Source organism: Sciurus carolinensis, chromosome 12 (genome assembly GCF_902686445.1).
Source record: "Sciurus carolinensis chromosome 12, mSciCar1.2, whole genome shotgun sequence".
Lineage (NCBI taxonomy): Eukaryota > Metazoa > Chordata > Mammalia > Rodentia > Sciuridae > Sciurus > Sciurus carolinensis.
In genome coordinates this window covers 47,978,099-47,993,097 of record NC_062224.1, presented here as the reverse complement: position 1 = coordinate 47,993,097, position 14,999 = coordinate 47,978,099, and the positions used below count along the sequence as shown (strand labels likewise).

The 14,999-nt window shown below is 41.3% G+C and overlaps 1 protein-coding gene and 1 pseudogene across 2 annotated transcripts; both read left to right on the top strand.

Moving 5' to 3' along the window:
• The first annotated feature begins 992 nt into the window (after nucleotides 1-992).
• On the top strand, nucleotides 993-1,420 carry LOC124961120 (28S ribosomal protein S18c, mitochondrial-like). 2 transcript variants are annotated; one of them, XM_047519871.1, is made up of 2 exons: nucleotides 993-1,148; nucleotides 1,226-1,420. In XM_047519871.1, exons 1-2 carry the CDS (start codon nucleotides 993-995, stop codon nucleotides 1,418-1,420), a joined length of 351 nt encoding a protein of 116 aa, XP_047375827.1. The 2 variants fall into 2 exon arrangements, with proteins under 2 accessions (XP_047375827.1, XP_047375828.1); XM_047519872.1 differs by having other exon boundaries at nucleotides 1,284-1,322.
• A 6,525-nt stretch (nucleotides 1,421-7,945) lies between these two features.
• Nucleotides 7,946-13,183, top strand: LOC124961292 (rho-related GTP-binding protein RhoB-like; annotated as a pseudogene).
• The last annotated feature ends 1,816 nt before the right edge of the window (nucleotides 13,184-14,999 follow it).

Below are 14,999 nucleotides of genomic sequence, written 5' to 3'. Positions count from 1 at the left end.
TTCTTACCTAAAGTTTATAGATAAAGGCTGTGATCAGCTTCCCCTCTCCATTTCCTTCATTATTACATCCTTTAGAGACCTTATCTCACAGCAAGCCCTCCCAGGCACTGGTTAGTGTTTAGCCCGACATTTTACCCCTTCAATGTCTCGGAAGCCCCTTTATGTCCCTCACGATCTCAGACCATCCCTTGTCTTCTGTGAGTCCCTCGGGTTAGGGCTCCAGAGACACATGGCATCTATATCTTACGACAGCTGTACGAAGAGTAAAAGCCTATCAGCAAACATGCTAAGGAAATAAAGATAACACTGATGTGTTTAGCCACTTGGGTTAAAGCATGGGAGATATTGTGTTTTAGTTCAGTTCTGTTATATCAAAATCCATTTGGTCTCATTTGTGGGTGGGATGACCCAGCAAAGTCCTTGTGCTGCAGCCATGGGGAGATCTGAGCAGATCCAACAGTTAGTCTCTTTGGAATCATCTACAATATTCATTACTCAGTCCAGGATTAGGTTACTTGTTGTCAAATGTTGAATGAGCACCAATAATGGAAAATCAGCTTCATGAGGCAGAATACAGGCTGCTGTACAACTAACACAAGGTTGTACGGTAGCCTGCACAGTAAGCTTTCCCAGGCAGGTGTACCAAACCATTCTGTTTGTACTTCAAGGATTTAGAAAGAATAAGTCAGCTTGAAATATACAACTTTCATAAACTGATAAAAAGTGTTCCTCAGGTGATGACATCAGAGGATAACATCACCTGTGCTTGTGGGGGCCAGGTTCCCAACGCAGTAAGATGGATTTGTAAATTCAGGTAGTCTTCCTCCCCCCAAGGGGTCAGTAAGGCAAACCACTGAGGACTTAGGTGTACAATCAATGGCCAACTAATTATCCTTCTCTGCTGTGATGTCTTGAGGAGCCAGCAACAGCACGTTACTTGTGCTCCAGGCAGGTCTAAGAAAATGCTCAGGGAAGAGGAATAACCAGAAACCATGGCAGCTGTGATTGCTTCTTGCTGTAGTTTAGGGAAGAAGTTGACACACTGTATAATGGCTGCTGTCTGCCTCCCAAATTCCAGAACTCATTTGGTGCTCTGGAGAAGGGATTGTTTACAATACAAACAGGTCACTGGCAATGAGGATCTGCCTGTTCTAATGGAAAATCCTTATAAGGAACCTCTTAAGAAATGTTATCTTGTGTGAGAAACGTGTAAAAAAATGTACAGCTTCTGTCCCAATTTGTTTCTCCATTTACGGGATGCATTTATGGAAGGCATATAACAGGTCTTTATGGGAAGAAACAAAAAGAAATTACAAAAGTGATTAAGAGAGCTCAAATAATGGGGTTTATGCCACTTACATACAAGGATCCTGCATATCTCAAAGACCCTAAAGTTTGTAACATCAAATATTGGGAATAAATAATATAAGGTTATTACCAATAGACTTATTTTATAATAAAAATAGAGAAAATGTTCAGCAGAAGTGTCCTTTATCTGTAACCTTAATGATGGAGGTCATGGGCAAGATAACATAGAAGTGACTGCAGGTCACTCATGTCTGGGTTTCTCACTTAGCGTCCTTTGTGCCTCAGGCAGATGAGCAGTCCAGAGTTATTCTCAGTCTTTAAGACTCGCTTCAGCTGGCCAGTCATTCTTTCAATGAATCCAGCTCCTGTTAGACTGTATGGCCAGCAGAAAATCCATAGTATGTTCTGGTCTTGAGCCTGTGAAATGAGTTCCTTGGTCACTCTCAATTACCTGTGGTGTGCCATACATGGAACCCAGATGGATCAGTCCTTTAATAGTTGCCTTTTGACTGCCTCATTTGCTGGGGAATGTTTGCATCAAGCCTGTACCTGTCCATACACTCAATACATATTCCGTCCCTTCTGATAACAAAAGAGGGCCAATGTAGTCTAGCTATCACTGCTGAAAAGGGTCATCACCTTGTTTGATATGCCCCTTGGTGGCATCCAGTCATTATGGGTAGCCCGGAGAGCAGGCAAGAGGGTTGTGGCATGCAGCAACATCAGACATCTTTATGGCCAGCCCCCAGCATGTCACCACTGCCCACATAGTCTTTTGATTTGTATTATTTAATCTATAGTGTAACCAAGTGGTAATTTTTTCTGCTGGGGCTTCCTCTAGCCATTTATCTTTGTCAGTTGTGCAGCCTTCCATTGGCGCTTCTCTGATGATGGGCTCCGTGGCAAGAAGAGCAGCATGAGTAGCACAAACTTGTTTTTCAAACAAGCTGTAATGTTCCTCTACGCCCTTCCATAACTATGACCAAAATCCAATGGGAGGCTTATGTCCCTTAATCAACTGTCATAAAGTCCATCCAAAGCCATCTGGAGTGACATGGACAATAACCTCAACAGGTTTCAACATGTCTAGTGTCCCAAGGGCTTGCGTCTGTTTTACTGTCCATTTGGTCTGATTAAACACTTCAGTATGCCAGTCTGTCCAGTTCCCTAATGTACTTCTCCTACTCAAATTATATAGGGGTCATAGAAACGGAGACAGATGAGGGATGAAAACCCTCCGATGACCCAATAGCCCCACAGATTTGGTTTTGCTTTACTGTGCTAGGAAGTGGAAACACTTGAACTTCATTTAGTACAGCCTGAGGTATAATCTTTGTCTTACGCAATCAGATAATACCCACACATTTCATCAATAAGCCAGGGCCCTGCATTTTGTCAGGGGTACAGCCCATCCTCTCCTTTGCAAGTGAATCAAAAAGGGGGTATAGCCTTGGTGAGCACTGAAAGAGAATCAGATGTGGTCATCATGTAAACATTTTTACCAGGTAAGGTAAAAATGAGGGACATTGGAAACATTCATTGTTGGCCTTCCCACATGAAGGCAAATGGGGCTTGGCTCTCCAGGCCTTTGTCTTTGATAAAGGTACTAGCAAGGTACAGCACACTGTGCTATTTTCCTTAACTCTTCTAGAATAGAGGCTATGTTGGGAATGGCTTTATAAAGTGGAGGAATCACCTTATTTAATATTCTACAATTCGGTCACGTGCCAAGTTCCAACTGACTTTCTTACTGACCACACAGGTAAGTTAAGACAGTTGTAGGCTGGGCAAATTTTGCTTACTTCAATCAATTCATGTGTGGTCACCATTATTTCTTGATGGCCACTGGGGAGTCAATTTTTGTTTGGTGTCAACAATTTGCTGGGGCGCAGGCAAAACAACAGATGCGTGTTTAGCCTGCCTTCTTAATATTGACTTTAGAGATGACACATGCTTAATCTCCTGACAATGAAAACTCCTTTATGGTAGTTTATAGACATTGCCCCACAAGATCTCAACACTTATAATGTATTTAGGAAAGGGAATTATGAACACTAGGTAGGGGGTAGATGGCAGGTATCCAAAATGCAAGGTAAACATTACAGTTCAGACTCTTACCATTTTCCCCTGGTATCATATTGATGAGAATTTGTCAGCATTAACAAATCAGTGTAAACTCAGTTCCCATGTCCACCATGCTGTTATTCTTTGAATATTTTTTGAATACCAATGCATTGTCAATTCTAAATATGTCCTCTGATTCAGAGACATACTTGGATCCCTGAACCTTGACCTCTTCCCTAGTCATCCCATACCCAATGACTCAAAGAGTCCTCAGGAAGGGCCATGGAACCCCCTCTTTTGTTATATCTCCTCACAGGAGAGGCTTGTTTTTATCTTTTCTTGGAGCAGGAATCCACTCTACCTTTCTGATCGCCTCCCCCACATTTTTTCCTTATTAAGAGGTAATGGCTAAAACCTCTTATCCTTTGGCAGTTGCTTCCTTAGCTGTACCAGAGTGGCATTAGGTCGCTTACCTGTTTTCCTTTCATCCACTCCTGCTGCTGTTAAGTCCACTCATGACTGTTTACAGACTTGGAGAAGTCCTTTTGATTTTGCCTGGGTTTTTGGACTCCCATTTTCTGCTCCAATCTTTGTCTCCCTTAGATCTGCCATCAGCTGTGCTGCTTACTGGTGGGTCTGCCCTACTTACAGGGATAAAATTAATTCCAGGGCACCATAAATGGATGGAGAGGCCATGTGTAAGGTTACATCCCTCATCCCAGCAGAAAAGGTCATGTCTTGGGAAAGGCTGCACATAAATACCATGTTTCATTCCCAGATTCCACAAATAGCTCTATAATTCTTCCATAGAGGGCCACATTCCTCTTTGCATAGAAATATCTCCTGAATTTGGCCACATATTGTGAATGGCAAGAAGTAGCCAGACTAGTAATGACCCCACATGCTCATCAGTGACACTTGTGTAAAGTCATTGACATAGATTGAGGTGAGTGGTTATTGAAGCCATTTTAGACAACTCTATACAATTCAACATAATCCTATCTGCTGTGGTTTCCCACATACAGAGCAGTCATGTGGGTACACTTCCTTTCGTTTTTCTGCCTGAATTTGGACCCAAGTTCCACAAGCTTCATGGAGATATACAGTGCCATGGTGTATGTGAATATCTCTCTGAAGCAAAGATCAGATGTGGATCCACCTGCTCAGTTTGCTCCTGCTGGGTCTTTAACTTTTGGACAGTTATTGGTCTAGTTTCCATGGTATTGTCATCTTCCACCTCAACTTCTGAGATACTGGAACTAGTGACTTGATGGGATCCCTGAGTGAATCCCACATTTGTGTTCCATTCAGCGGAACCGGCGCGGAGAAAGGAGACACCACTAATCTTTAGCTTGATGAGATTTATTGTGTCCTCCCTGTTTCTCTGTCTCCTTTGTTCTCTCTCTATCTTCCTTCATCTCTCTCCCTCTCTCCTCCCCCAGGCTCCTAGCTTATCAGCCAATTATAGCAAAGCTTTCTCTCATGCAGGAGAGTATGCAGAGGAATGTCAGCATAGCACTATATAAATCACGAGCTGTCCACGCGTGGCACGATATTAGATAGCCAATCCTAGAGCCTGGCGTTAACACATCATAAGTCTCCAAGGAACTAGTAGGCAAGCAGCCTTTTTGGGTACTTCCTTATTTTGGTAGTCAGTGCCCTTTGGCTCACTGCCAGGCGCCATCTTGTCCAAGACGGCCCTCAACACATTTGAGGGTCCAGTTTTCACTAGTCACCAAGGCCCTAATACAGCCCTGGGTCTGTAATGTCCCCTCAGTTTACCATAACAGCATGCCATGGCCTTCAGATGCTCATCTGAAAGTTCTAAGCACATCTTTCTGTGCTCAGAGGACATCTTTTTCTAGTTTTAACTTCCTATACTCTAGCTTCTGGTCTGTGGCTCACTTTAATGTACACAGCAGGGGCCTGCCACCACAGGGGCCCTGTCACCATTGTTTCCTTCTTGCTTTCCCATGACTACTTTGGATTACCCTTGCTTTCCTGCAACTATTTCAGATGATGCTTCCAATACTTGCAGCGCCCCTCTTTGTATTTTCAGGGCATCCCTGTACTCTCAGAGTGCTTCCCACCCCTCCAGTAGGGAAGTCACCTCCAACCACATTGAGGTATGAGGCCAGCCCAGGACTTCCCCACAGACTCTATGTCCTTTCCCAACTCTGTGGTCAACTCCACACATGACCCTTTGGGATCCTGCTGAAAACACCAATTGTTCAACACCAGGCCTGGAAATGCTGCAGCATGCTGTTTACTGATCACAAGAAAGAAATTAAAGGACTCAGTGGAGAGGTTTGGGGCATTTTATTACTCATATGCCCCTTGGCAAAGGCAGGCTGGGCTACAATGGACAACCTCACTGCACGGGGATATGTGGGGTAGGTTGTGTGCCCGCTCTGCAGGTGGATTTCTCCAGATGTTTTATAAGTAGATTCTTTTACTTTACAACAAGTATCACTCTGTTTAGATTCTCACCTCAAGATTGGAGATGAGGGAAGTGACCAGCTTCTCCTCTCCATTCCCTTTGTTATCACATTCTTTAGGGTCCTCATCTCACTACAAACTTTCCTAGGCACTGATGAGTGTTTAACAAACAGCTGACTGACACCCAACAAGTAGGAGGAGCTCAGATCCTTCACCAGTCTTAACAGTTTGGTGTTTAACAAACCTGCCTCATCCCCAGAAATTCCAATGACACTAAGCTGTAGATTTAAAACTTACTTGATATCCATTTTGTCATTATGAGTTTATAGTACTTCCACTTTGAATATGCACTTCAATATTCCCATAAACACCCATTGCTTTCTTACCCAAGAGCAGCACTTTTTTGTACAAATTGGAGAAAACAAATCTCACTCCATCACTCTATTACGTATGTATTTCCTAAGAGTGGGGAAAGAGGGGGAAAGTTCTAGTAAATTTTTTAGCCACAAGTCTAAAATTTTATTTTAATAAATATTAAATTAGCACCTCAATTAATACTATCACCATATTAACAAACTAATAAAATACGATTAGTTAGTAGATGCAGAAAAAGCATTTGACAAAATTCAACATCCATTCCTCATGAAAAAAACTTCATCAAATTAAAAATATAAGAGAATTTATATTTTAAACAGCATCTTTAAAATATCTACAGGTAACTCTCTGCTTCCTGATTGCCATATCCTGAGCTGCTTTCCTCCTCTCTGTCCTGCCATGAAGTTCTGCCTCACCTTGAACCTAGAGCTATGAAGTTGACCTACCATGAATGAACATCTGGAACCATCTGGAATCTGTCACATGATGCCTTTCACATGATGATATTTCTCTTACCTGTGAATCTGATCCTAAAATGTGCTGCAGATTTTATTTTATTTTATTATTCTTATTTTGGCAGTGGGGGTGCAGTTACGAGGGATTGAATTCAGAGGCACTTCACCACTGAGCCACATCCCCAGTCCTGTTTTGTATTTTATTTAGAGACAGTGTCTCACTGAATTGCTTAGTGCTTTGCTCTTGCTGAGGCTGGCTTTGATCCTCCTGCCTCAGCCTCCCAAGCTGCTGTAATTAATTACAGGCGTCCTAACGCAACCTCACCTGGCTCAGTTTGATTTTAAATGGCTTCCTGAAGGCAGATTTTGTTGTCCCTGTGGATTCCTCCCAGAACCAATATCTCTTGAAAATATCCAGAGCAGGGATTATTTGATTCTAGGTCAGTACAGGTAGAAGGCAAAACGTTTCCATAGTAAAGTTCTCTTGGTCCCACTAGGATATGATTTAAAAATTTTTAAAAAAAATTTTTACAGACTGCATTTTGATTCATTGTACACAAACGGGGTACAACTTTTTGTCTCTATGGTTGTGCACCATGTAGATTCATACATTCGTGTAATCATACAGGTACATAGGGTAATGATGTGCATTTGCTACAGTGACTCTACAGAGTGGGAATTACAGTTCAGGAATTATGAAGTGGTTTTTTTTAGAGCATTATAGTTATACACAGTAGTTGTACTCATTTTGACAAAATCACACATGCAAGGAATTTGATTTCAATTCCCATTCCTCCCCATTTTCTGCCCCTCTTCCCCTAGTCTGCCTATTCTCCCTCCCCCACTCTACTGATCTCCCTTTTGTTTCTTTCTTTATTTTTAATTGGTATGTTCTACATATACAAAAAGGTGAAATTCCCTTTGGTACATCTGTATATGCATATAACATGATTTTGTTGAATTCATTCCATATTTCTTCCCCTTTCTCGTCCTCCCTCTGTCACAAGCAGCAAGGAGGAGTCAATGAGAGTAAATTTGGTCCAAAATCAATTGGCTTTTATTTGATGCTGATCACACAATTATTTATAGTTATTCTAACTTTTAGTCACACCAATATCACACATAACTCAATCACTAAATTATTATAAGCCCTGAATAAACAAGACTCACTCCTTGCTGAGACCCGTTCCTAACGTCCACTCCTGTATGACGTGTCTTGAGTTGAAGGGCAGCAGCTCCCAGAGGTCAGTCAGGAAGACAGCTCAGGAGATCTCGCTGGGGAACTCCCTCCAGCTGGAGTCCTGATGGGCGAGGACGGTTGGGAGGCGAAGGAGGGCGGCGAGGTCACGGCAGGCAGGCCAGGCGGAGACGTCTCAGGCAGGATGCACATGGGCAGCTCCGCTGTCACTTCCACAGGAACGACTCAGTCACGGTCAGGATGATGGATGGTCCATCAAGCAAGGAGCAAGTCAGTGAGTCCCCTTCAGGCTTGGCGCAACACTGGCGTCATTGGTGTAAAATGGGAACTGGAGCTAGGCTCATCCTGAGTCCTTTTAAGTCCTTTTTATCAGACCCTGCCAGCCGGTCTTGGTCCAAGGGAAGTTAGTTATCTTACTCGGGGTCAGTTGCACATGTTACAGCACAGAGCACTCAAGTTATTTTTGCAAGTTACACAGCACAAGTTGTTTTTTGTAAGTTACACAGCACACAGAATGTCACACATTTAACTTTGCTCCTTACACCCTCCTTCCTTCTCATTCTCCTTCTACTCCACTGATATTCCTTATATATTTATGATAGCCTATCCCCGACCAACTGCCTTTTCCCCCTTATTTTGCTTTAGCTTCCACCTATGAGGGAAAGCATTTGACCCTTGATTTTCTAAGTCTGGTTTATTTTCACTTGGTGTGATGTTCTCCAGTTCCATTCATTTACTGGCCAATGCCATTATTTCATTCTTCTTCATGGCTGAGTAAAACGCCATGGTATGTAGTATATAGACTACATTTTCTTGATTCATTCATCTAAGGACAAGCATTAGGGCTGATTTCATAATTTATCATTAAGAATTGTGTTGCTATAAACTTTGAAGTGGTTGTATCTCTATAATATACTGATTTTAGTTCTTTTACATAGATACTAAAGAGTGGGATACCTGGGTCATATGGTGGTTCCATTCCTAGTTTTCTGAGGAATCTCCATACTGCTTTCCAGAGAGTTTGTACTAATTTGAATTCCCACCAACACGTGTCAGTATACCTTCCCTCACATCCCCACCAACATTTATTATTATTTGTGTTCTTGGTAATTGCTTCTCTGACTGGAGTGAGATGAAATCTTAGTTTTGATTTTCCTTTCCCTAATTGCTAGAGATGCTGAACATTTTTTTTTTTCATATACGTCTTGGTTATTGTATTTCTTCTTTTGAGAATTTTCTGTTTAGCTCTTTTGCCCATTTATTGATTGGGCTTTTTTTTTGGCATTGAGTTTTTTGAGTTCTTCATATATGCTGGATATTAAGCCCCTGACAGAGGAGTAGCTGGCAGGGATTTTTTCCCCATTCTATAGGCTCTCTCTTTTTGCTTACTCATTTCCTTGGCTGTGCAGAAGTTTTTAATTTGATGGCGTCCTGTTCATTGATTCTTGGTTTTATTTCTTAAGATTTTGGGGTCTTGTTGAGGAAGTTAGTGCCTGCACCAATATGATGGAGCGTTTTCTTCTAGCAGTTACAAGGTTTCTAGTCTAATTCCTAAGTCTTCGATCTTGCATTGTCTCACACACGAGCTTCTTGGGGACATCTCATATCTAAACCTTAACAGGTAAAGATAAAATATTATATTTATGATACTTTGAAGTTGAGCCTTTATTATTCAATGAGGCTGTACCAATATATCCTTGGTTTCTTTGCTCTGCATTTCAGTATTTCTTTTTTTCTTTTTCCAGGTGTAGATTTTTATTTTCACAAAAAGACAACAATATCTTTCCACATACAAGTATTTACAAAACCCAACTGATTCACCAATCTAGAATCTGGGTTTTTTCCACTTCACAACATAGTTGGGAACATGGAAACATTAATACTCACACAATTCCCAGAGATGGAATTTATCCATCTTACAGTGCAGATTACCTAAAAGTGCACTTAACTGCACAACTCAGTCTAAGAACTTCATGATACAAACCTCGGCCAAAGTTTCATTAATCTATTTGGATTCATACCATGCAAATCTGAACAAGTGTGCTACTATACTAAACTCAAAATCAGTTCTCGTTTTACAATTAAAAAGGTTCTCAACACTTTAGCAACTATACAGAATATGAGGGTTTATTTAAAAAAAGATTGCATTTTTTTAAACCAGGATACACAGTTGCACTTAATGTAACAATACTTTCTGCAAAAATAGGTTACATAATACTCAGAAATGCAAGGAATAATCTTATTCTCTAAAAGTTAAGCCAGCAGACTTTTAAGCTTAGGCAGTCTTCAAAATGGAGACTGAAAATGCTTGGTGACAGTAGTAACTTTAGAACCTGACACCACAGTGCTAATGCTGCAAATTAAACCACTACCACACAGCTGCAGACTACTCTTCATTTTCACACAGCATTGAACAAAACAGCTTCAATTCCAATCTTTTCAAATGTGTCTTAGTGCTGCAAGAAAAAAAGTTGAATGATACACAAAACTATTAAAAGTTACAACAGAACTATTTAAACATCTTCTCTAACATTGATAAAAGCAATCGTGTTAAATTTTTTAAAAAAGAAAAATATCTGACAGAACCCTGTCAGTATTTCTTAGTTTATATAACTCTTCATAAAATACAATTCATTAAGAGGGAAATTTTCATATACTATAGTTCCATTTTTAAAGTTGACCCTTTCTCACAGTTCCCTGAGAATTTAAGATGTATTGCTTTTATGTGATTGAAAATGTGCAACTACTAAATTGTGTGCATTATATAACTGTTTCAGTTGCTCTACAGCCTACTCCAGACTTTTTATTGTCAGGGTTTTTTTTTTAAATTTCTTATCCTTTTGATAGATATGATGGTTTTATGTTGTATTTCCCTAGGGGTTCTTGAGGTTGAAACTTTTATCATATTTATTGCCATTTGGGTATCCTCTTTTGTGAAGTACCTATGTAAATCTTTTGATGATGTTTTAAAAAATTAAATTGGGTTGTCAGTCTTTTCCTTACTTTTTATAATTCTTTTATCTATTTTGGAGCAAATCTTTCCTTCTTCTTTTTCTCCTCCTCCTCCTCCTCCTCTTCCTCCTCCTCCTCCTCCTTCTTCTTTATAGTAGGAATTGAACACAGGGATGTTTAACTACTGAGCTACATACCCAGTCCTTTTAAAAAAAAATTATTTGTTCTAAATAGTTGTACAAGACAGTAGAAGGCATTTACACATTTTGGTAGATCATACATAAATGGAGTGCTATCTATCATTTTTCTGATTATACATATTTTAGGATCACATCAGTTATGCATACCCAGTCCTTTTTATTTTTATTTTGAGATAGGATTTGGCTAAGTTGCTTAGGGCCTCACTAAGTTGCTGAGGCTATAATGTGCAATTTGTAATCCTCCTGCCTCAGTTTCCCAAATTGCTGGGATTACAGTATTTGGGCTCAAATCCTTTTTTCAGATTAGAGTTACGTAAATATTGTCTCAAATTGTGTAGCCTGCATTTTCGCCTCTCTCAATGCTGTCTTTCAATGAATGAAAATTTTGAATTTTAATTAATTCTATTTTAATAATGTTTCTTTATGACTAGTGCTTGTTATATTCTACTTAAGAAATTTTTGTTTATCCCATGTTCATGAAAGTACATTTTTCATGAGGTTATTTCCTAGAAGCTTTATCATTTTGCCTTCAAGTTTAGATTTATAATCTGTCTGAAATGGAGTGCTGTCAATCATGTGAGGGAGGGGCTCATGATACATTTTTGCCCCTAAAGACATCCAGCACCATTCTTTAAATAGATCACATTTTCCCTCAGTGCATGGCAATATCATCTTTGTCACTAATCAAAAGTGGGACTGCATTTGATAGGTGTGTGTCTAGATTTCCTGCTTATTGTTTTTGGTCGGTTTGATTAATCCCACATTGACTTAGTTACCACAGTTTTATACTAGGTCTTAATATCTGATAGTATACGTCTTTTAATTTTGTTCTCCTTTTCAAGATTGCATTGGTTAATTTCAGTCCTTTGCAGATTGAAACAAAAATTAGGTCAACTTTGAAATTTCTACAATAAAACAAAAAAGTTGGGAATTTTGTTGAGATGGCATGAAATCTGTGGTTCAATTTGAGTAAAACTAACTTCTTTACAAATATTGGGTCATCACATACATGGTACATTCGGCATAAATACAGTTGGCTTTTGCATTTCAACCTTGTATCCAGCAATCTTGTCAGATTTAGTTATGAATTTTAATAGCTTATTTGTGGATTTTTTTTGAATTTTCATGCGTATATAATGGTGCATTTTGTATACTTTTTGAAAACTTCATACCTTTTATTTTCTTGCCTTTGCAAATGCTATATCATCCAATTATATTCTTGTTGAATAGAAGTGGTGAACCTACTTCCTAAGGGAGAAAACTTTCAATATTTCATCTTCAGTTACGATTTTGCTATAAGATTTTATAGCAACCCTGTATCGGATTAATTCTCAGCATTTACCACTTTAGGCTTGTGCTCGTCTTCAACGTCCCTGTACCCGAGGCATGGAGAGACACCGGAGGGAGCTAGGCAGCTTTAGTCACCTTGGTGCATAGCTCGGCTGACCCCAGGGCCAGGGAGAGAAGAGTGGTCACCACCCCAGAGTTGTCGCGGTGAGATTCAGGGTTCACCCTTAGTCCTGGTGTCCCCACAGTTCCCGCCGCCACAGCACACTGAGAGAACAAGCCACCAGCAACTTAGATGCAGCTAGCGATCCTTGCCCCCAGCAGCGACAAGGGGCTGGCGGGACTCCAGCGAGGCTCCTGCTGCCCCGCGGGGTGGGCTTATTGTGATCATCTGCAAGAAGCTGGTGGAGTCGACAACCGATGTGGCGTGAAGTCCCTGCTGGACGAGCCCTCTTAGGTGTATGTGCCCAACGTCTTCCAGAACTATGTGGCCAACAGCAAGGTGGATGGCAAGCAGGTGGAATTGGTGCTGGGCGATACGGCCGCTCAGGACTGGAGAGACTGCTGACACTCTCCTACCAGGACACCAACGTCATCCTCAAGTGTTTTTCAGCGGACAGCCTGGACTCCTTGAAGAACATCCGCAAGGAGTGGTTGCGGAAGGTGAAGCACTTTTGCCTCCAACGTGCCCACCATCCTGGTGGCCTACAGGACCTGCGCAGTGATGAGCACATCCTGGACAGAGCGCGCCTGCAGGAAGCAGAAACCTCTGCGCACCGATGAGGGCCATGCCATAGTTCTGCGCATCCCAGGCCCATGACTACCTGAAATACTGGGACAAGATCAAGGGAGGCGAGCGCAAGTTTTTGAGAGACCCGCGCGGCGCGGCGCTGCAGAAGCCCTAGGACTCCAAGAACCGTTCCACCAACTGCAGCAAGGCGCTGTGAGGGCTGCGCCCGCCCCGCCTGTCCCAGCCAGCGCCGCTCCACCTCCTTGGCCAGTCCCTCAAGAGCATTGAGAAGGGGAGAGGGAGGGCAGTATCCCCGGAGGACCCCAACGAACTGCCTGGTGTTTGCTGGTGGCTCTGTCTGTTGTGCAGAGATTTGGCGTGGCCTTTGGCGCCCGTTTCCTAGTGTCTGCATCCAATTGTGCCGCACAAACTTGAGCGCCCCGCCGAGTGCCAAAAGGGACCCTGAACTTCTTTTTCTGAAGTCAGGCCTCAGAGTGTGTGTCTCTATGTATGTTTACTCCTCCTACCCGTTTTCACCCCATCCTCGCCTGTGGTCTTCAGGTGCACGCTACGGGCTGGAGTGTGGTCACGACCCACCAGCGTGGTTTGCCCACAACCAGCGAATGCTTGCCATCACTTGTATCATAGACCCCGGAAATTCCAAAAAGGGGAGGGCTGGGAGTTTGGGGAGTGTCGTATAAATTTAGATATAATTTTATTTTCGGAGTAAGTTAGTGTTATTTAATGGTGGTGGTGGGTGGAGTGACAGCCGAGGCTGGATCAGAAGCCCATTCAAGCATGAACAGGATTTGGCCCATCTTTCTGGTCCCCAGGGAAGACATTTACAATTGATTTGGGACTGAGAGGACAGGACTTCCAGATAGGGCAGTTTCCTGTAGCAGTTTCCTGCGGATCAGCCTCCAGCGATCCCTTCTCAAGTTACCAGCAGGAGGGGTTGCGCTGAGGATTTGATTTTGTCATAAACGAATTTTGTGCCTGTCCTAGAAGTGAAAAGTGCTCAGTCCAAGAAATCCGTGCTGATTTAAAGGCTAACATTTCTTTTTGTTGGAAGGATTCTTTGCACAATTGTTTCATTGTTTGAAAGTTAGTGCACTTGCCATTTGCGTTAAATAGTAGCATTCTGACCAACCTTGAATACTGTAAATACATTTACTTCTGATGTTTTTTAAAAATGATGATGACATTAAATAAGGAAAGGGAGAAAACACCAATTTTTGTTTTGTTTTCTTGAAAATATTGGCAACACTATTTTATGATTTTATTTGTGCAGGTTATGCATGCTATTTTGATAAGGAAGATAATGAGTATTGGGGTCTATATAATTTTTTTCACAAGGCAGTCTCTACAAACTCTGTGAAATTTTCTCTGCATTTCAATAAGAAAATAAACCTGCCCCATATCCTCTTTTACCCCTCTTCTCCCAGTCCTATTTTCCTTCTACAAACTTTTCTTTTTTGTTTTAAAAATAAACTTACAAAAGACAAAAAGAAAAGAACAACAAAACACTACAGGTAACATCCCAAATAATGGTGAAAGATTGGCAGCTTCTCTCTGAGATCAGGAACAAGACAGGGATGTCAGCTCTTACCACTTCTATTCCCAGTTGTACTGGAAGTTCTAGGCAGGGCAGTATTTTTCTTTTTTCTTTCTTTCTTTCTTTCTTTCTTTCTTTCTTTCTTTCTTTCTTTCTTTCTTTCTTTCTTTCTTTCTTTTTCTTTCTTCCTTCCTTTCTTTCTCTCTCTCTCTCTTTCTTTCTTTCTTTCTTTCTTTCTTTCTTTCTTTCTTTCTTTCTTTCTTTCTTTCTTTCTTTCTTTCTTTCTTTCTTTCTTTCTTTCTCTCATGCTGGGGATTGAACCCAGGGATGCTTAACCACTGAGCCACATCCCTAACCCCTTTTTATATTTTTTGGGTTAGAGAGAGGGTCTCACTGACTTGCTTAGGACCTTGCTAAGTTGCTAAGGCTGGCTTTG